Raw genomic sequence first — 23,933 nt, 5'->3', positions numbered from 1 at the left:
CACACATTCAAGGCATCATGCAGGAAATCCAATTATCATCAGAACATCTATGAATTATTGTAAAGCTTATGTTAAAGGGATAGAGGCTCACACGTCAGATAATGTGAACATACGGTGTCTGATTGCCCCCCTGGTCAATACACAGGAATTAAAGAAGAATAAAAAAGTGCAGGTGTCAGTGGTGGGCAAGGAAGAGAAGATGGAAAACACTATTGTTTTAATGCAGTTTATACTAAACTATGGTTATGTGAGCAGTGGCAGCTCAGGATACATGACTAAATCAACAGCGGCTGTTTTCGTTGGTTCACGACAACAAACTCCCTAATGTAATAACTGTGTATTAGCAGCCTGCACTTTAACAATTTACTCACAGAATTCAAGAAAATGTAATTTATCAAAGGTGGCAAAACTGAGATAAATTTCATGTGTTTGCATCAGCTGAATCAAATACCATAAATAAACTTTCTGAGTATTAAAAACATTTATATCAGCAAAGCGGAACCTTTCAAGTGCTGTTTATGATTGGACAGGCTGCTGCTGTTCCGCAGAAGGGATGTTAACTGCATTTTGTGAAACTGAGTGAAAGTATGGTAGACACGCAACTATTCACATGATGAGGATAGTGCCAAACCTGCATTATTTATTTTCTATTTCGATTGTCGGTGTATCTATCAGTTTGATTCTGAGAAAATAAAGTGTTTCTGGCACAACACAAATGCATTCTAATCTAAAAATAACTGCTAATAGACTTAAGACCTAAACTATACATCAGAACCCCAGTGTCAGTTAAAGTACAAGAAAATGACACCCCCCATGTACAGAGTACTAGATGGAAGAGGAGAAACAGAAAATGGTTCATCAGTGCAATGAAAAAAACAGACCTTTAAAGTGCACCTCAGTTACTGTCAGCATGTGATCGTTCATTTTACCATGTCTCTGACTACCATGCTAGCCCTGCATCTTAATTAAATCTGACTTAAGATTTTAGATCTTATTTTTATCTAAATTGTCCAACGACTGGGTAAAGCTCATTAAAAGTAGTAGTTTCACTAAGTATTTTACACACCATTGGTTGCACACATGAGATTGAGCTCCACATGCAATCTTACAGTGTGCATGTTTATATGTGTTTGTATGTGCAGCCTAATGTTGTGTTACCAATTAACCTAACCCCAAACTGCATGTCTTTGGACTGTGGGAGAAAGCCAGAGTATGACAAAGACTGGCCTGAATCAATTCACCTTCACACACACAAAAATGTAATTACTTTGAAAGTCTGAAACCAATATAGTGTTGATGTATCTGTACATATACATTTAAAGTGGTTTCTTTTTGTGTTTAACAGAATGCAGGTTTAGTAAAGGGCAGATATTACAGGCAATCTATGTTTTTAAAAAAAAATGCTGTGTCTGCATGTGTGTATGTGTTTGTGTGTATACGTGCGTGCGTGTGTGTGTGTGATGTGGGCTTAAAATCAATAATGCTGTAGGCCAGATGTTTACTCTGAAGAAAATCAATGCCTTTCTTATAGCCTTGATAGCAGCTGTGAGGATGGAGGCTACAAAATGTGACAAAAGTACACATAACTATACAGAAGTGTGATGATTCCACAGATAAAGCAATGTGTGTGTCTGTTTGTGTTTATCCGGGTTGCTATTCTATGGCTGTTCTACAAAGTTATTCAATGTGTGTGCACTGTGTGAAGATTTTAGCCTCACCATTAGACAACCAATACTGAAATATGACATCCAGTCTCGCAGAATGATTGAAACCAAGATGGAAAAGTGTTGTGTTGTACAATGAATAGGCTGCATGGAATGTATACTGCATTTTATAACCAAAATCTGTGTGAACTTGTTTTATTTTCTTTTATTTGAAGAATCCAGTCTTATTCTTAAAAGAAAGGGTGCATGACCACAGAATTGTTCTGTATGCTTGTAAGAATGTGTATGTTTTAATAGTGGGCTAGCACTGATGTGACGAAGCAATGACAGGAACAAATACAATTGCTTACAATTCACCAGCACGTGCAGTTTTTCATTAATATCCACGATTATTCCTAATCGCAGCCCCTTTGCACACTGTACTGTAGGTGCATCATGTGCCTCTGACTCCTAAAACAGTAAAAGTTGGCAACCATGCCCTCTGCACACTGTGCATGATACACTTGACTGAGCATTGTACACTCATTTACAAAAAGGCTCTATTGAATGTGTCAGACTGTTGCTTCACTGTCAGTATGTTCTTGAATGTCAGTCCATCTATGGTACGTAGACGTAGGAAAAACGTTGTTGGCCTAACTGTCCCAGTGTCCTGAGTGACCTGATATTCCCAATTTTCAGTTCATCAAGTAACAGAACAAGCTCAGGAGAAACAGATCATGTTTGACATTTCTAGACACATAACAGAAAATATATATATAAGTAAATGAAGAGATACAACTTCTACTTTGTTAGTAGATATGACACTGAGCTAAAAATACTCTTGACTGCAGTTTGGACTAGTTCCTAACTGAATCTTAAAATATGCAACTACCCAATAACAGAAAATATACAGAAAACATGTGGGTTAAAAGCTACATATCCTCAATTCTTACATTTTAATATGCTTTTTTAGATCCAAACAGAATTACTCATCACCCCAGGACCTGAAAAAATAAACTGTCAAAAACTGAATTTGAATTATTTTAAGAACCGAAATAACAAGTTGCTATGGAAAGTGATACATCATAGGTCAAATGACAAGTCTGGTCTTGTTGAGTTGAGGTAGAAAAATACAAGTTCTAAAGTTTGTATTTTGTATTAATTAAAGCGAGGACATGCAGGCAACAAACAACAACTGAGCCCTTGGTGCAAAATAAATTTCATCACCTCTGCTGCCAACAACCATTGGGGGAATTGCACAATCTCAAATTTAGACCTCCGCTGAGACAGGAAAGTACAGGTGAATTCAAATGAACCCCAGAATGGAAAACAGACAGGTTAAGAAACCTTCTTTTCTTTTCAGTCCTATTCTTTCCCCCTCCATCTCACATTTCCATCACCCACTTACCTGCAGCACACTGCTCCTCATCTGCCCCGTTTTCACAGTCCCTCTCGCCATCGCATCGCCATGACAACGAAACACATTTGCTGGCAGTCCCACCGCAATCAAACTTCTCTGGCGGACAGGTCTCTCGGTCTGTTGTGAGGGGGGTGGGGGTGAAAACAAGGGAGAAAGAACAGTGAGAGAAGATTAGTAAAGGAAAAGGAAAATGAACAGTCGGAGAGAAAGTTGGGGGGATGGATGGAAGAAAAAAGGAGCAAAAAGGGATAAAGAAAGAAGGCAGAGAGTATAATGAAGAAATACAGAGGAGGGAAAAGACAGAGAGAGAGAAGGGACAGCCAGTCAATGAAACAGTTTGATAACTTAGTTATCTTGTTGCTCAAATCGATTCCCCCTCAAAGACCTGCAATTAAACTAGACACACAGTGACAGAGGAACAAAGAAGCAAAAACACTGTCAGGAAGCCACAAAGCCTGGAAACCCACATAGACAAACCAAAAAAGACCTGAAAAAAACCCAAAACAATTTCTTGATGCTCTACAGCCTAAAATATTAGCCACTTCAGAACATAACTGTCATACTGTACAGGCTTTATTTTATTCTTATTTTTATTTGTGTGTGTGAAAATCAGTGAAACTGGATGAAGTGAGAGTTTTAGGAAGTGGCCCCTCTTGGTAAAAATGTAATGCATGAGGTTGGTACCAGAAGGAAAATTAGTCTTTTCTTTCTGCAAACTAGACTCCCTCACCCTGCCTCCTTTTCCCACATGCCGAACCCTCAGATTACGTTACGGCATTGTGTCAAACTCAACTCCATCAATTATACATATTTGACCACGAGCATGCTTCTTGGCAACCAGCCCAGGTGTTTGTATATGTGTCTGTCTGTTGCAGACACAGATCAATAGCACCTATGGGATTCACTCATTTTGGTCTCATTCTCTATTTTATTTATCTCATATTTCTTTCTTCTCATTTTTATTTTTTACAGTAGTGTGTAAATTTCTGCCATTCAAACGCTGTCTCTCGTGGAGGGACACTGGGAGTGTCAGGCTTGCAGGTAGTAACTGCCAGGATTTTCTTCAACTGTACAGTCTAGGTTGCCAGATTTTCCTGTTTTAAAAAAGTGGTTATTCATGTATTCATTTTTCTATGGAACTGGACAGTTTCTGGGTTTGGATTAATCTCTTCTCTTGTCTTTTTTCGGTATTGATTTTGGATGACCACTCCCACCTTACCTTGTCTCTCTTACTCAAACTGAATATCAAGCTCTTGTGCGAGCATCTGTTCAATGCCTCTCCCCTAAATGAGGTTTCCCTCAGCCTTTAAAAAATAAAAGCCTTCTGTAAATCCCCTTTAAGAGAGTGAACGAGCAAACACCATATCAGCACACTCTGATTATTACCGCCAAGGGGACTGAATGGACTGTGTGTGCCTCCACGTACTTGTGTCTTTAATGCACAAAACACAGTTCTTTTGGTCAATGTGATGGTGCGAATATGAATACCAATAGAAGGTGTGTAGGTGTATTAATGTGAGGAAGGAGAGCAATGAATTATCTGACATCTGGCTTAGTGTTCAATTTAAATGTGTGCCTTGGCAATACTAAAACATATAGATAATACTGGTCTCGTGTTTCACATTATCTGCCATTATCTAAGTGTATATGTGTTTTTTTTGTGTGGGTTAGCAGAGTGCAAGGGATATTGAGAGACTATCTAACTGTAAAATAAGCTCACACAGAGAAAGACCCTTCCAGGGGTTTAGTCCACAAAGAGCCTGAATGACAGCAGGGTTAAAAGGATGTCATTTCTCTGACTGACCACTTTGGGCCCTGGGACTTGGGAAGGTGGAGTCATGAATCAGCTGTCAATCAAATGACTAAATACAGACAAGCAAGAGCTTCACATTGATTATAACAAAACAAATTAAAATAATTTTCATCCCAGTTCAGTGTTAATAGCTCTACTGGCTTTTGATATAATACAGTAGTAGACAGTGGGTACGGAAAGTATTCAGACCCCTTTAAATTTTTCATTCTTTGTGTCATTGCAGCCATTTGCCAAAATCAAAAAAGTTCATTTTATTTCTCATTAATGTACACTCAGCACCCCATCTTGACAGAAAAAAACAGAAATGTAGAAATGTTTGCAAATTTATTAAAAAAGAAAAACTGAAATATCACATGGTCATAAGTATTCAGACCCTGTGCTCAGTATTGAGTAGAAGCACCCTTTTGAGCTAGTACAGCCATGAGTCTTCTTGGGAATGATGCAACAAGTTTTTCACACCTGGATTTGGGGATCCTCTGCCATTCTTCCTTGCAGATCCTCTCCAGTTCTGTCAGGTTGGATGGTGAACGTTGGTGGACAGCCATTTTCAGGTTTCTCCAGAGATGCTCAATTGGGTTTAGGTCAGGGCTCTGGCTGGGCCAGTCAAGAACGGTCACAGAGTTGTTCCGAAGCCACTCCTTTGTTATTTTAGCTGTGTGCTTAGGGTCATTGTCCTGTTGAAAGGTGAACCTTCGGCCCAGTCTGAGGTCCTGAGCACTCTGGAAGAGGTTTTCTTCCAGGATATCTCTGTACTTGGCCGCATTCATCTTTCCTTCAATTGCAACCAGTCGTCCTGTCCCTGCAGCTGAAAAACACCCCCACAACATGATGCTCCCACCACCATGTTTCACTGTAGGGATTGTATTGGGCAGGTGATGAGCAGTGCCTGGTTTTCTCCACACATACCGCTTAGAATTAACGCCAAAAAGTTCAATCTTGGTCTCATCAGACCAGAGAATCTTATTTCTCATAGTCTGAGAGTCCTTCATGTGTTTTTTGGCAAACTCTATGCGGGCTTTCATGTGTCTTGCACTGAGGAGAGGCTTCCGTCGGGCCACTCTGCCATAAAGCCCCAACTGGTGGAGGGCTGCAGTGATAGTTGACTTTGTGGAACTTTCTCCCATCTCCCTACTGCATCTCTGGAGCTCAGCCACAGTGATCTTTGGGTTCTTCTTTACCTCTCTCACCAAGGCTCTTCTCCCACGATTGCTCAGTTTGGCTGGACGGCCAGGTCTAGGAAGAGTTCTGGTCGTCCCAAACTTTTTCCATTTGAGGATTATGGAGGCCACTGTGCTCTTAGGAACCTTGAGTGCTGCAGAAATTCTTTTGTAACCTTGGCCAGATCTGTGCCTTGCCACAATTCTGTCTCTGAGCTCCTTGGGCAGTTCCTTCGACCTCATGATTCTCATTTGCTCTGACATGCACTGTGAGCTGTAAGGTCTTATATAGACAGGTGTGTGCCTTTCCTAATCAAGTCCAATCAGTTTAATTAAACACAGCTGGACTCCAATGAAGGAGCAGAACCATCTCAAGGAGGATCAGAAGAAATGGACAGCATGTGAGTTAAATATGAGTGTCACTGCAAAGGGTCTGAATACTTATGACCATGTGATATTTCAGTTTTTCTTTTTTAATAAATTTGCAAAAATTTCTACATTTCTGTTTTTTTCTGTCAAGATGGGGTGCTGAGTGTACATTAATGAGAAATAAAATGAACTTTTTTGATTTTGGCAAATGGCTGCAATGACACAAAGAATGAAAAATTTAAAGGGGTCTGAATACTTTCCGTACCCACTGGATATACCCATACATGCATGTAATCTATAAAAGGCTTTTCCTTTTGCTCAATCATCCAGAGTATTGCCATTGAATGAAAAAAAAAAAAAAACTGGTTTGTGCAAACTAAGAGATGTGTTTTACATTACCCGCAGAAGCCAGAGGGGTTTGTTTTGAGTAAACTGCAATGGTAATACATGAAGCAATTAGTATAGTCAACAACAGCCACCATGTCTGCACAGACAAAGAAAAAGCAAAACCAAAAAATAAATCTGGACTAAAACTAAAATTAGCTCTAGTATTTCTATCTAGCTTGTGTTTTGACCCTGCCAATCCAGATGGTGAGGGTTTTGACAATGTATTTGTAGTTAAAGAACTTTGCCAGACAACTGAAAGTCAATGTGTAGTGCAGATTTGTCCTCTCTCTCTCTGTTCCCCTTTCAGTAAATGCTGACAGGTGTATGCAGCTGCAGAGCAGGAACTGGGGGGTATTGATGGGCCTATTGACAGTAAGCTGGGGACACATCTGAGACTGCATGTCCAATACCCTACTGTCACTCTCACTACAGAAGTGTATATAAAGAACAAAACTACAGACAACATGAAATGACCAATAAGGAAACTAAGACAGGGACACCCATAAACAGGAAATACTTGAACAATGAAACCATAATGAAAGAGCCATAGTTAAAGACCAAGTGCAACAAAAGTCAGTATGACTGCCTTCATTTCTGGTGACAGACTCAATCGTCCTGGGCATGGATGATCTTGCATAAACGTATGGCGTAATTTTGCAGTTCTTCACAGATGAAGAAAAAAGTGCATACTTTGTACTCAGGTTATAGTTTGCAAACTGCAAAAGTGCAAACTATAACAGTTATATAGCCATAATAGTTTGCACTTTTTTCTTCTTTAAAAGCTTTTCAGTGATTTTTGCAGTGTTTGTAGGATTACTGACAGGCTGAAAAAAAAAAAACAAAACTGTGTAGCTCTCCTAATTCAGCTACTGTACCTGAGACACTAGAGTCACCTTTTCATTCAGTATCTAATTATGCAACTTTGCATTCATATGCTATCTCCCCTACAGCTCTTGCAAACTCTCACCTTTATTTTTCACAGTTGGCACTATGAAACCAGTTTAGTAGTCCTGGCCAGGTCCACACTAAATAAGCTGGACACCATCTGATCCATATAAATTTATTTTGGTTTCATCTCACCAAACAATTTGCTGCCAAAATTCACCAGACTTCTTTTAATGCTCTTTGGCAAAGATTAATTATATAGCTTTGTGCCATTTTGTGAGTGAATGGTTTCTTTCTCTGCACCTTAATAGTGAAGTGGTTTCATTAGACATAACCCAGCCCCAATACATAATATTAATAACACACTTAATGTCAGATGGTACAATTTTGAATCATTTAACATTTTAGTGATATTGCACAGAAGTGTGGTGAGTTATGTTTTATACCCTGAACACAAAAGCATAAAGGCGCTCATGAAAGCAGCTGCAAGGGCAAACAGATACATCAATTACACTCCTACACACAGTCACACACATGCAAAACCTACTTATAGTTTCTCCACTACCACTCAAAGGACATTTAACAGAATTGACTATTCTCAAGACTTTGCACTGAATGAATATTTCATGGTCTATAAAACTCATGGGACACAGAAACAAACATTGCGCTGTTAGCAGTCAGCTAGCTTGCTTATTGTCAAGGCCAACAGCAAATACCAACTGAGGAACTGATGGTAGCCATACTCCAGCTAAGCTGTGTTGTGGTTACTCCCCATGTGGGTGTCTACAATATCGAACAGTGTGAAGTGTGAAACAGGGTTAAAGCAAGCATGCACGTCAGTAAATAAATCCAGGGTACATCAAGGTAAAGCAAAGAAACAAATGCAATTGGCCAGATGATCAGGTCAGACCTCATCCCTCAGCTTCCATTTCTGTAATATATACAGACATACAAACCCCTACAGATTCAGCCCTGTGCCCCTTTTATCCTCTAACATACTCACTTATAGTGTGTATACTCCACAGTCACCCTGAGTTAGCAGCAATTTGCCAGTTAGGCTATTATTACATAACACTGCATTAGAAAATGGTAGGTCAGAAGATGGTATACACACATTTATACAATTTTACTTTTATAAGAAATGAGATGAAGCAGATTTCTCTGACATGCATATAGCATGGTTGCTATCAAGATATAAAGAAAACTGTTCTGATAAGATGCTGGGGAAAATGCATGGAGTCACTAATTTATAACAAGAAGCAGTGGTTCACTAATATAATTAAAGTCCGTATGAAATACTGAAAACCACTATGATGACTGTCTTACTTTTGAAACAACCTGGTATAGCTAAATGTTGCAAACCAGCATCAATAAACTTACATTTATTGAGCAACTTTCAAACCTTACTTGCATTGCATCCAGAAAATATCAAGATTTATGTACTTAACTGGATCAGTTGGAAAAGCTCATGCTGTTACCAATGCATATGTAATTGAAAATATTTACTATGTTAAATTTCCTGTGTATGAAATATCCTTGTGTGATACATCTGTATGTTTTAGCCCTTTTTTCTCACATTCTTCATCTTACTATTTTGTGCAGTGATTTTTAAGTGGTTTTGGTGGTCCTGGGGTCAATAGACCCATTTGGCACATATGAGATGATGCTGTCTTTTAATTTAAACAACCCAATAACCACATGTGGTACAGACTTGTTATTCTTTTCACACAGTATCTATTATAAGCAGGGTATAGGGGTGGACTAAGCAAGGCGCTGTATGCTAATGAACATTTGATTAACTACCTTCTTAATTTCCCTTCACAAGGAGGGAAGGAATTGGCGCATTATAGCGTGGCACCACGTCCACTCTTTAGCTGCATGCTTAGTATCAAAACTAGTCTCCCAGGTGATTGATTCAGAAGGCTTGTAACTCTGCTGATAATACTAAGATTATTTATTTATTATGAGGTATGTGTATGAGACCAGGAAAGTCATCCTTATGTCAACATTAAAACAAAGACACATGGGAGGAGCGTACAGTATGTAATAATATGGCACATGAGGAAGGAGGAGGCTTTGGGATAATTTACCCTGTACCAGCACTAAGGATTATACTTGGTCGAATTTCATGAATGCCCAAATATTTCTGTGCCCATTTTTTTTAAAGGCATTTTAAAGGCAGTTTAATAAAATAAAGATGCAAAGATATTTGCTTTTATTGTGCAACATCTTTTTTCCCCCTTTACAAACTATGATTCTCAGAATCTCAATATACTTTCATAAGATGAACATCACGATTACCAGATATGGCCACAACCAATGAGAGAATGAGAATGTTGAACATACATCTCTGCGTTTGACAGACCATCAATGAAGTCTGAGCTAAGAGGGGGTCAATAACAGCTGATCACCTGTGAAACAGGATGTTTAAACTCAGGTTACAGCCATAAATTTGTGACTGCCAGCTTGAGAACAGTAAACTTTTATCGCTTTTCTACTCTGTGCACTGAAAAGAGGGGTAGGGCATCGCTTGAATCAATACACAGCCATGTACTGGTAGCCCAGTCTGCTTATAAAGAGACCATATAACATTTCAGCCATTTAATTTCAGACAATTTAATATGTGCCAGCTAACATTAACATATTTTAAGCTCTTGTATTTATTTTTAGTCTCAGTTACCTGGATTTAGCTGGCTTCAGTTACCTGGAGGCAATTAGAGGATGCTAATGAAAGACACATTCCAATGGAGAGGGAGAGGCATTGGATTGGAATTCAGAATGATCAAATTAGGGCTTTTTTTCTTGACCTGAGGGCCCACAAACTCACACAATAGGCTTAAAACTCTCATTTGGTCACTCATTCAGTTCTACAACAATGCACGTTGATGCACAAACAAAGACACAATCATAAAAATTGCATACTACGAATCTTCCCAGGTTGTACCTTAATACATTTAAACAATGCAGCATCACATACCAGATATTTGGAGAAAGCCACAGTGAATATTTTAATTAAACTGCACTGCATACAGTTTTTAGAGTGGGAGAAAAGACTGGCTTAGACAACAACCAGAAGAGCATGAAGCTCACAGAGCCCTATGTATGAACTTTGTAAGTCTAATGCTTATATTGTCATGGTGAGGCCCATTAACCTCATTCAGAGCAAATTGTATGATAAGATTCAGGTCATAATGATTTTGTGAGTCTAATGCAAATCCATTAGGAAAGAGTAGCATGTTAGGGTTAAGAGTATGTGATGCAACAGATATTATAAAATTCAGTTAGCCTTCTACACTAATTTTCAACAGCAATGACAAAAAAAGTTTATTTTCTAAATCTTAAGACAATATTTATAGTTGTATTGAGTAGTCAAGGGCAAAAATAATAGAGTCACTGTCTTTGTCATTTTTCATGCAAAAGCAGTGAAAATATAATATCATTCTCTACTAAATGAGAGGATCTGTTGCTTTTCACATGACACTAAAGTGAAAAGCTTTTTGGACTTTTTATGGCATAAGAGATTTGAAAATGTCACTTTGGATTCTGGGAAGGTGGCAATGACTATGTTTTCCAAATAAAAACACACAGCCTTGTGCTCATTTTGAAAAGTACTCAGTGTCCATTGTATTTCACCTTGGGCAAGTTTGAAAATGAAATAAAACTACTGTATTATTGCCCTGCATGGATTCTAATAAATAGCACCATTTAACATAAAGCTTCTCCCACTAGGTTAGTGTGAGCTGTCAAGTCAAAGAAAATAAATAAATAAAACAACTGGACAGACCGAGGTGTAAATATAACTTTACAAGGCAATGAAAATTCTTTTTGTTCATGGTATAAAACAGGCTTTAAATTTTGATGCTTCTGAAGAACTGGGACGGTACAATGTCACTTTACACACATTTCTGTGCACTTGGTTTTTTTTTGGTCGACCCCTTGGTGCTCGATATAAATGAACACTTGTACACTTGGACTTGGGGGCTAAGCCTGAATTGACTTGGATCTTGCCACATCATTTCAAACTCCACTACTGTTATCCTTGAAATGTGAAATGCAATTTATAGAAAGGGCAAACGTGGTTAAAATCAGATTACATTTTAAATGAAGGTTAGTGTTGATTAGTGGCTTTCATTGGAATACTGATGTCTTATTATTGCAGGCCTGATGTAGGGAGAGGAAGGACTATGTTGGAGAGAGGAAAAAGCAAAGTCAAGGGAAAGGAGAGAAAATGGGGATCAAAGAAAAAAGTACAGAGCAACATCAGAAAAAATGTGACGAGAGTCAAAGAGAGTCGATCATAAGAGGGCAGGCCGAAATTACGTTGCCATAAAATATTGTGCCAATTTCTGAAACTTCGGGGAAGAAATTGTGAATATGTGTGTGTGCTTCAACTTCATCAATTACTTTTATGTGAGAATATGCTATTAGTTACATCATACAACCACATGGGATTTGTTTTTGCTTCTTTAGTGCTATTGCTCCTTATCAGGGTTATCAACAGCTATGAGAACAGAGACAGGGAGGACATGCAACCAGGGCCCCTGCATAGATGTGAACCAGTGATTCATGCACCCATGGCAACCCAGTTTTTGAGTTCCCTGTTATTTTGTGCTTTTGGAGTAGAGTCATTAAACAAGCAGCATCACATTAATGCTATGCACAAATACCAGAGTCTATTGCAATGTTATGGTCAACTTAAAGGAATCAGTTTTCCACCATCTGTTGTTGTAATTGCATTTTCTCATTTTTGATGTACTGATATATATTTTTTATAAGTCATTCACTTTAGAATATTTTGAGTATTTTGCTAATTTCTGGTAATTTGCTCCACAGTTTTTTTTGTGTGTGTGTTTTTTTTATAAAATGAAAGTTTATGAAACTCTAGACTCACTTAATGTGACTGAGATTTCTGTTGAGATTCACACTTCTCAAGTGGGCAGTTTGTTTTGGGGGGGTCTGAAGTACATACTGCTGCAATTTTAAACTAAAGAACTGAAAAATCTCTTGCTCTTTATGTCGTACTCTCTAGGCCATTTGAAAAAGACAAGGGGCTTATTAAACATGGAACTATTAGCACAGTCTAGACTGTGGGTCTGCAAGTGCTGTGGGGGGTGGGATACAGCGCGACACCAACGCTCCCGTAGGAAATTGCCACTTTCTTCCAACAGGCCTCTCCTAATGGTTGTTTAGCAGACGACACATTGGGCATTAAAAATACTGCCAGTGGCTAGTGCCACATCTTAACTAATGAGAGACTACAGGAGAGGGAGGCAGACAAGGGAGAAGGAGAGTCAGAGCCTCTACTTTGGGATGCATGGAGTGTGGGGCTGAAATTGACAGGCGAGCTCTGGGCTTATTTCCTCCGTGGCAGTTTATTCAAAGGCTAGGTCAGGGCACAAAGGCAGGGCTGTGAAGATTAAAACAGGCAGCCAAATTATGTGGTGAGCAAAGCTCACTTCTGAATGACTTGATTGGACTTATCTAATATTTTAAGACAGCTACTGGCTGTGTCTTGTTGCCTTTCAAAGTCACTTCAGTGTAAGGTGGACTGGTTAAATTACACACTTTAGTAGATTTATTCATGGCAAAAACATCAGTTTTGAGTCAGTCTGGAAACAATTTCCTGTGCGGTTAATGACAGGAAAAATGTGGCACCCCATGGAGATGTTAGAAATCATCACTCTATAGATATCCAGAAAGAACGTTTGCATGAATCATATTTGTCATAGTATATTTATCAATTGCAAAAAACAAGCCAAAAAAAAAAAGAACAAAACACCTGTTAATTTATGATGGACCAACAGTAACTAGTAAGCAAATGCTTTGGTCATAAAGACAGCTAATATATCTTGCCTAATGGCCTCTACTGTCATTAAAGTCTTATTTTAGACCTCATGGCAAATCTAGGTGTAATTAATTCAATTAAAAATGGCTGCATTCCTTTGAGGTGCGGCAGTCTCAGGGGTTATGATACTGTGCATACTGTTACACTTGTTTCTTGCTATGAGAACAATCTATTTTTACTTCTTACTACTTCCCTCCATGTCTTCTTCGCTTACAGCAGTGAATCTGTTTGTCTGACTGCTTTCTTGTTGCTAACTGTAAGCTTGCTGTTTGACCTAATAACATGTTTCTTGTATCAATTGTGTTCTATCTCCTAACACTACTTTTGGATACCACATCTAATATCCTGAAAGGGAATATGAAAAAAATTCAAGCTACAATGGAAGAAACCGCTGCATTTTTAGCCCATTCTGGCTAAATGAAGAAAGAAAAAATGAAAACAAAATTGTTATTATGCATGCGTCTTTACAAACATGGCCAAAGTACAAGCAATGGCACTCCCATCAAGCTGTTCCTCCAGATGTCCTTTGAGAACAAAAACATATTGACCACAAATCAATCGTAACTAGCCAAGAGCAAGGGTCACTAATTGAACGGAAGAAGGTAATTGACAAAAAAAATAAATAAATAAATAAAAGTGGATGTTGCTGCATGCGTGGTTTTCTCTCTTTGACTGCCACATACAGTTTGGCAACTTCAACTTGATCAATAAAACACTTAAGTGCTATCAGGTAATTAAAAATTAAATGTTTATTTCCAGGTATCAAGGTAATACTCCATTTCTAAAAAGGCTCTACATGTAGTTTCTGGAACTGGCTAATTAAACATATTGTGTCTCTGAAACTATTGGATTTTCCGTAAATAACTTACTGTATAGTGATAATGACCACTTATAGGATCTGATAAGTAATAATCTTTTTTAGCTTTCTCCAATATTGAATATTTCTCACAGGGCTTCTTCAAGGTGTATCTTTCTGGATATTTTTTTTGTTTGTTTTTTGAAGACCACAAAATGATGAAAACCATGTAACGTGGTTGAAGGTTCACTCAAGTGAAATAACCAAGCAGCTTTAATGCCTAAAGTAAACAAAACCCAGCTATTACCTGATTTATACATCAACCCAGCTTGTTAACATCAGTCATTTATGAATAAGTGGTAGACTTTAAGGTATTGTCCTTTAAGATCTGGTATGTTGCCTTGATTCAATCTGGCACTCAGTGGCTCAACCACTAACTCACAACCATAGCTGATAATCAAAGGAACAACCTGATTATAATCTTATAAAAAACATCCACTGATTGAATATAAGGAAATTCTGCTGTTGTGCTTGTGTATGTGCACATCAAGGAAAGTGAGTAAAATTCAGCTCTGGGCAACAGAGGCTGTTCCATTAAAAGAACATGTTGCAAGAGACTAGAGAAAAATGAGACTAGGCTGACTGTAAAGTCGAAGAACAGAGTGACCTCCGAATGTTCAAACACCTCCATTCAGACACACACACCCACACAATCATATAATGGTGTCTGTCTTTCTGCTTTTAACTTTTTGTGAACATCTGTTTGAATGTGTGTGTATTAGTGTGTTTTCATAGTAGGGTCACTGGAGTTCAACAAGAACAGAGGAGAGAGAGACAGGTAGAGAAAGAAAAGAGGGAGAGGGAGTGAGCGAGCAAGAGAAAGATGGAGAGAGAGAGAAAGCGAGAAAGATGGAGAGAGAGAGAAAGCGAGAGAGAGAGAGAGAGAGAGAGAGAGAGAGAGAGAGAGAGAGAGAGAGAGAGAGAGAGAGAGAGAGAGAGAGAGGCCACCTGGGAAATTACTCCTAGTGCTCCTGCTGCCTCAAGCATGAAATTGAAGCCGTCTGACAACGCAACTCACTGGATCCTTCTCGGTCATATTCCAAAATAATTAAGTGGCACAACATCCTCCTGCCTCCATGCTATAATATGCTGACCAGGAAAAGCCCACCTCAGTACATGAAGACAGGTGAAACAGAGAGGGATGGAGGAATTGGAAGGCTACAAGTTTAAGCTTCAATGTTAATTGTCACTAAAGGACAGCTGCCTTAACAGAGGTGTTAGATTTATGGTCCACTGCTGGACAATCACACATCCGATATGATACTGAAATGAAATTATAATGAATGATCATAATTACTGTGGTAATACAGGTGAATAGATGCAATCTCTCCAACACCATCTCAGTTTAGTATGCTATGTTAGCATGTTGTGCAGAATTCAGAATAGCATGTAATAGTTAGCCTGCTCTTCCTACAGCCACACTGCTAGCAGTGCTAAAAATAACTAATGACCATTAGCCGTGTATTAAAACCTCATTTCACTGCAATCAAACAGATAAACAGCAATTACTGTCATCATCCATATCTTAATTATCAACATCTGGCAATCATGACTGAAAAACAACATTGCTCCCAACCACTTTTGCTAATTAACACTGTTGCAATACTTGTTTAACTAAGAAGTACCAAAGCAAGTAGTAGTACTTTACTGTTCACTTTCACTTTGCTTTTTCTACAGTGTTTTGCTGTAATTACCATATGAAAAAAGAAACTGAAGAAGTCAGTAGTGGCTCAATATGAGCTCTATAAATCATAGCTAATAAGAGTGGGAGAGAAGCCATGCTGTGATGAGAGACTCTCTTTTGACAGTTTGTGTCTTTAGATGAATGAGCTTCATCTGATTGAATTCAATAAGTAGCAGAGTTTAAACCATGCCAGTTAAGTAAATCAGGACCTTACAGTTTTTTGGCAAAACAAAACCTAATGAGATGAGATAAGACAAGAGTTCTAAGCACATCAGTTTTTATTAATATTCAATCCTAGATTTATAACATTTAATGTCTTATACTATTACAAGAAAAAAAAATACATGTTTTAAAGTTGCTATGTTTTAGGCACTGCACTATCAGAATTAGTTTGTAGAATAGAACAATCAAATCAGTTAAATAAATACCAGCCCTCATACAAAGAACCAACCAGGATTTTTCCTTTTGACAAAATGAAAAATATAATTACTTTGATAACTTTGGTATCATTATAGCCAAACAGAGTGGTTACACTGTTGGTTGCTCAATCTTATCTCAGTATATGCTGCTCTACTGCGATGTATGACCTGAGATTACTACCTGAGTTGCTAAGTAACTGCATCAAATTTCAAAAACTTATGTTTGTCCTTTTCCTTCTATTTGGTTTCAACTTAAGTACTTTTCAGTGGAGCGTTTATCAGCAAGTCCTTGTGTATGAAATAGACCTAAATACAAGTGTATTGATTAGAATTCTTCTGTTGACGATAAAAGACTTTAATGTTAAATAACACAAAAGAATCTCTATATCCTCTAAACAATATGGAGCTCGAGCACTCTAGAACAGTTTTCTTCCTACATGCAAAGTTTTGAAGCATCATTTGGAGTGGCAGAGAACATGTTGGTCCGCTCTGTGGCTTAGTAAAGGTGTCTGAGTGTCTGATGTAGTAATTCAATAACCTTTATCTATACAGAGGCACTTGCGTGGTACGAAGGACTTTAATTCGGGGAGCGTTGATATGTTATGGCAGAGCTGAAAAACTCTGCAAAGACAGAGTTTAAATGATGCTTCAGAGCACTGACTGCCAAACTGAAAGATCTTGCTGATGCCAGACAGAATAAATGGATGCTGGCTTTGTACTGTCTACACCCCAGAAAATCAGCGTGTTAACACCTAATGCCTGGATTATGAATCCACAGTGTAGCACAAGATGCAAATTCAGTAGTTATTCAGTGTCAAAATATACAGATAACTGGATGATAGTCAGTGAATTGTCATTTTTTTTGTGGTAACGAGTATCAATTTACCATATTTTCTGGACTAGAAGTCACACTTTTTTTTACGCCTCTGCCTTGTAGAGTGTCTTATATGTGTATATTTACGGTTATTTTGTTGAGTAGTCATTAAGGTTAGGATGCACTCTTGACTCAACTGAAGGTAATACTGTACCGCTGAAAAAGTAAAAATGTTTCTGTTCACACTAAACTACAACTCCTAGTGTGACACAAGTGAAAATGCTGCCCTAAAGAAAGAGCTATACTGCAGACCCCAAGCTGCAGGTAATAAAGTCTGCAGCTGAAACAAAATTTGGAGTGAGTGTCGGCATTCAGACAACCAGAGAGAGGAGGAGGACACGCCGTTTTATAACTTTTCTGGTGTACAAGAGAATATATTTAAATGTAAATCGGTATGTTAAACAAAATTACAAATTTGTTTCAGGGTAACATCCTTATATATATTTTGTTCTTGTCAAGTGTTTGTAAGACAGATTCAAACTTTTTAACAAGTTTGTGCTGTTCACACAGTTTTAGTGTAGAGAGCGCTTTCATTGAAGTGTCAAGTTCACTAAACTTTAGAGACTATTTCAGATGCAGACACACGCTCACGCTTTCATGAACCAACCAGCACTCATCTGATTGAGCATTTTCTCCAGAATCCCCTCTAGGCCCAGATTCATTTTCAGATATGTAATTACAGACACTTCTGGGTCTGTGTGTGTGTGGTTTCAGAGGCGTCATCGGAGGTCCATAGTTAATCAGCAGTCAACCAGAGGTCTCGGGGATCAGCCCATCGATTCCCTCCCAGGAAAATCAATGCAATCAAAGGCATTACTTAAACTGAACTCAGATCAGAAAGTGTAGGACATGTAGTAGGCAAGAGACCAAAAGTACAGAGAAGAGCAGGGGATACAGTGCTGGACTGGTAGAGAGAGGTTCAAAGAGTGGAAGAACATATCAAAGGACAGCTGCAGAAAAAAGGCCAGTGTGATATTAATTGCAAGAAATCAGTGAGAAAATAGAAAACACATTAACTAAGGATAGATAACAGAGGTTACACAAGATACAGTACACACAGGCAATAAGAAAACAAATCCTATCATTTATACTTAGATAGCTTTATATCTACAATATTTCATTATAATAATATAGATTATAGAAGATGTTTGCATCAAACTATTGTAATAATAATTTCCATATTTCTTTTTCTAATATTACTCATCCCTAGCAATAATTTTTTAGTTTCATCTAATGCTGGTACATGTTCTGATGAAAGAATACACATATATAAGTACACAACACAAAACACACAGAGTTGTGATGTTCAATATGACTGAGAAAGTTCAAGAAACTCTCACATCTGACCTTGATTAGACATAATGAGACTTAACCACGAGCCCACTAATCTGATGTAATGACTTTCACACTCACCTTGTGAAGATTACTAAACACAAGTGCCTAGCTTTATACACATGCTACACACACGCACACACACACACACACACACACACACACACACACACACACACACACACACACACCCTCACTGTAGTTGTGAGGACACTCAGACCCCAGACCTTAACCCTAACCATCACAACTACATGCCTCACCCTAACCTAAGCCTAATTCTAACCGTAACCCTAAAACCAAGTCTTAACCTTCAAAAAACCATTTGAAGTTGTGACGACCGGCCAAAATGTCCTCACAAGAACGAGTATCAGAGTAAAACATGTCTACACAACCATAGAAAGACATGTACACACACACACACACACACGCACACGCACACACACACACGCACACACACACACACAAACTTCTACAAGTCTTTGGCCTATACCAATCAGACTTATTACTTTGAGAATCTTCAAAGAGCTCTTTGATCACCTGTTTGAAAATCATCTCAATAAAAACTGCAAATAGGAGATGGCCTCAAGTCAGACCTTATGGAAATTTCTTTGATAAGACAAAACAAAAAAGCTGACCTTTAGCCTTTAGTAGTTTTTTGGGAAAGAAACACTGAATGTTATTCACCTCCTTCTCCTATCTTAGTAGTTCATCAGTTTCAACTTGACTGTTAAAGAACTTCATAAACCACCATACAGTTCTACTGATATTTAATTTCAGTCCTTAGGTGTTTTGATGAGTACAGGTAGGTAAGACATGACAGCACTACACAGACCTTCATACCAGCATTTTGTCAGAAATCCAGATGTTTTTCCTGGTGGTGGGAAATAATTTACAGCAAATCTTCTGCTGTGTGACGGCCTGCTTTTTAAGAAAGCTGGATTCAGGTTTGAGTAAATATTTCTAATCTTCACTTTTTCAAGCGTGTTCTATAGAAATTGTGAAAGACGCAGACGTCTCGTCCACTTGTCTTATATGCCCTTGATCAAACCATGTACAGGGATCCTGTGTCTCATGGAGCAAAGTCCTTTTCTGACTAGAAGTGCAAGAAAGAGAAGGATGGTACAGCAAAGAGTGACACACTGAGGCTGGGTGACCTTGGGAGCACTTTATGTATGTATTTTGTAGACCATTTCATTAACACACACACACACACACACACACACACACACACACACACACACACACACACACACACACACACACACACACACACACACACACACACACACACACACACACATTAATAAACATGCAGCTATTTAAAAAAAAAATCTCAAACCAGTCAAAGATGTCTGTGTGTGTTTGGACTTTCCTTGGACATTCATGGTCTTGCACTTGTCTATGTCTGTATGTGTGCCGCTGTTTGTCGACGTGTGGTTGCGTTTGTTGTTCCGTGTGCCTGGACAGCTACTTACTGCAGATTGCATCAGCTTCGTCTGAACCATCAGCACACTCCGGCTCTCCATCGCAGCGCCACCTAGCAGGAACACACTGTCCGTTCTTACAGGCAAAGTCTGTGGTTGCACATGTTTTCTTTGCTGTGGAGACAAAGGAAGCAATAACCATAAGATTTAAAAATAATTTACTTTTTCATTTTCAGTTCTAAACACAGTGACAACATGCTACAGTTACAGCTACACATGCTTTTAGGTGGACATTAAACTGGTAAACACCGTCTGAAACAGAAGAAGTGAAAACTGAATGTAAAAAACACACCATTCTCGACACTAACTGACTAGGGATCTCTGGGATGTGCAGTGCAAAAACAGAAGAAGTACAAGAGGAATTTGATAATCCACTTAACACGTAAAACTAGGCAGTTAAAATGTAACTTGAGTCGAGAGTAATTCCCAAGCACAAACAAGCACAAATCAATTTTCCAGTCCAATTTTAATTTAACCATCATCAGGCAATGTTTTGATGCAGTTGGTCACAGATGGGGTCTCAGTGGTGTGTTACAGCCTGTAACAGGAGACACGAAGGGGGCGAGAGGTGTTTCAATACCCAGCCTTTAATGCCATCTCTTCTTTGAGGTCGACTAAGTGGATCAGGGCCTTAAGTCAGGTGAGATTCTTTCAGAGAGCTTTCTTTGTCACACTAAGTCTGTGTGTAGGCATCGGGGTGTATTGATCAAGATTTCCACCTCACAAAAATCAAGCATGGATAAAATTGTCTCTGATCTGCTCTGATATGGATCCTTATTGATATTTCCAAATTTTGGAATATGGATCTGTTCATGACAACCAACCTGATTAATTATATAATTATTCTATGACCATTACAGGTAGAGACATTTATATATGAAATGTGACTGAACCTGGAACATCCATCCATTTTCTATACCTGCCTATTCCTCAACCCTGGACAGGTGGAACAAACTTACAGTATTAAGACAATAATTCTAAGATAAGACTTGGAATCATAGGTGGATGTATTAGTAGAGAAGCAACAGTCTTTGCAATCTGAGCAGCAGCTTTAAAGCACAGTGAATGAGCAATGCACTGACAGCTTAAAGAATATGTTCCCATGTTGTCACCTAGGAACAAGTTGTCTGCTTGAACCTGCTCAGTGGTTTGCGTCATCACATGAGCCACCTGTGGAGTCCAACCCAGTCTTTGCAGGACTGACTGGCTCTGTATAGCAGTTCCCTGTTCCCTATGGACTTTGTGTATTCACTTTCTCCAAGCAAGGAGAAAATTGAAGCACTTGAGTTTGTCACGGAAAGAGGTGAAAAAATTCCCCGTTTGACAGCCATAGCCACTGAACAAGAGAAAGCACTTGCTTGGCCTCACCACTATGAAATATACAGGGAGGGTTGCTGACAAATAACAAGAAAGGTGCATGAGTGTGTGTGTGTGAATGAACAACTCTGAGTGTTTGTGTCGTGTCAGGGTTAATTTTCTTCTGGCAATCTGTGAATAACTTGTCACTACCACTGTTCCACTTTCCTTCACATGAGCCTGATGTTGAACCACCTCACCAACCATTAGTTAAGGCTGAAAAGTTTGGTTTGCATAGTGCACAGTGCTGAACTGTGATACTGTCTGGATGTACTTCTAAAACAAAATATGACGTGAATTTAAAAAAAATAAGTACAGGTGTTCAGGTCTGAAAAATGTCACTTATCCTTTATATTATTTCGAGAGGCTTTACACTTTTAGAGCACAAGATATAAATGCAAGCAGTTAGCTTCTGAACGAATAGTTTGATGTTTTCAGAAATGCCTTTAATGAATTTATTGCCAGGAGTTAGATGAGAAGACTGAGGCCACTGTCATAACCTTTACACTAAACATGAAGCTACAGCCAGGTGACTTACTGATGACCACATTATATCTCGCATGTTTAACCTGTACTTAAAGTAGCTGAGGTAGGGTAGCTGCTACTAGGGTAGCTGCTTATTTGTTTGTTGTTTATATATGTATCTTTGAATGTCCTATGGTGTGTGGTAAAAGACAGTAATGACTGATGGTACAAGTAGGAGCCATAATAATGAAGCACATCATAAAGAAAGTGACAGCATCTCAGCCAGTGTCTTCTGTATGTACAGTATATCTAAATGTATTTATATGGATGATAATGTACAGCATATTCAAGAAAAGATAGAGACAATCACATACTCAGCCAGTGCAGAGTATTGATTTTAAGTAGAAAGTAAAAAAAAAGAAAAAGGGAGTCTTAAAAACATGAGAGAGATGAAATTGAAGAAGGTGTAGGCCTAGAATAAATGAAAAGTGTGTCCCTTGGGATTACAGAGTAGTCAGAGCCACAGACAAAGGTAAATAGAAAGAGGGGAGAGAACAGGAACTACAGGTACAGAGACGAAAGGCAAGAGGCAAAGAGGCTGTCAAGGTGGGGTCTAGAGTAATGGCATCAGTCTTCACAAAGAGCCAAACAAATCCTTTTCCTTCCCCAGCATGTTAACACAAATCCCATCTTTTCCTGCTCCCCCTCACCTCTGTTTTTTATCTTTTCCACCATCTCTGCCTACAGTATGATGACAGAGCTGGCTGCAGCCACACAAAGCAGACAACACAATTCACAATACCACTGTAGATGACAATAAAGCTGATGTCGGTCATTAACAAATAGGAATTTTCCTTCACCTTCATTTCATCTCTCCTATCAAAAGTCATCTTAATCCTCTCCAAAAGCTTGGGATGCAAAATGGTACTGGTGACATATGGGCTTACAACATATCACACACAAAAAGATTAATTAAAATGCAAACTACAGCAAATGTAAGCCTATCAAATTCCTAACACCCTTTCTTTAGCTCACATTTTCTCTTATCCTAACGACAAAAAGGAAAATAATACAATTCACCTTGGCACCTTCTTATTCAGGGGGTCGAAGGCATTATGGAGCTTTTCCTCTGTGAGGAAATACAATTTGCTTTTAATTAACCTTAGGATAGATGATATTAGTAGTAGTAGTAGTAGTAGTAGTAGTAGTAGTAGTAGTATTCTTATTCAACAGGGGCAATGGAGAGAGAAAAAAACAACAATGCAGGACAAGTTTTGTAGAGCACATGAAGATAAGAGGCCAATCATTTTTAGAAAACAGAGCTGAACATATATTCAGTATGAAGACTTCACTTGGCATGCCTGCTATAAAAATGGCCTGCCTGCTATAAGTAAAAATGTTAGCATTTCAATAAAGCACATTATGGAAAGCTATTATCATCCATCTTTCAAACCTAGAATTACATTCATGAGGGTGCAGTCATTTGGAGCTTTGAATACTGAATGAATAATGATTAGTTTTATGTGAAGACATTTTCCCTCACATAGGTACACAGTTGGGAAAGAAAAAACTTTCATGTAATGAAATACTGCATAGTAAAACTTCTTTTTCAGCTGCAAAAGGCATAGGTACTGACACCAACACTACACTCCTCACAACACTACAGAAAGAAAGGCAGGACCAATTCCAGGACAGAGATGGTTGATGAATATATGGAGATAATATACTGTAAAATATAAATTATACAATACATTTGCATACTTATACTTATGTTAAAATGTGTTTAAAAAAAACTTTCCACACAAAGATTTTCTCCAATGCTGCTCTAGAGTGCTGATGCACACATGAACAGCTGCCTACATTTACATTCTGATGCACCAAGAGCTGTCATATATGACTGTCCTAAACACGGACAGTCATATATGACTGTTCCATATGGAACAG

General features: G+C 38.5%; 1 protein-coding gene across 7 annotated transcripts in view; it reads right to left on the bottom strand.

Annotated features, from left to right (window-relative positions):
* The window catches only part of lrp8 (low density lipoprotein receptor-related protein 8, apolipoprotein e receptor), a 134,058-nt gene that overhangs the window by 49,113 nt on the left and 61,012 nt on the right, over positions 1-23,933 (bottom strand). For all 7 annotated transcript variants that reach the window (XM_026323235.1, XM_026323239.1, XM_026323237.1 and 4 more), the window contains exons 3-4: positions 20,160-20,282; positions 3,052-3,180 (exon numbers count right to left, since the gene is read on the bottom strand). In XM_026323235.1, coding sequence (XP_026179020.1) covers positions 3,052-3,180; positions 20,160-20,282 — 252 coding nt within the window. The remainder of the gene's footprint in view (positions 1-3,051; positions 3,181-20,159; positions 20,283-23,933) is intronic.

This window comes from Mastacembelus armatus, chromosome 4, assembly GCF_900324485.2.
Source record: "Mastacembelus armatus chromosome 4, fMasArm1.2, whole genome shotgun sequence".
NCBI lineage: Eukaryota > Metazoa > Chordata > Actinopteri > Synbranchiformes > Mastacembelidae > Mastacembelus > Mastacembelus armatus.
This window is presented reverse-complemented; position numbering and strand designations above follow the sequence as displayed.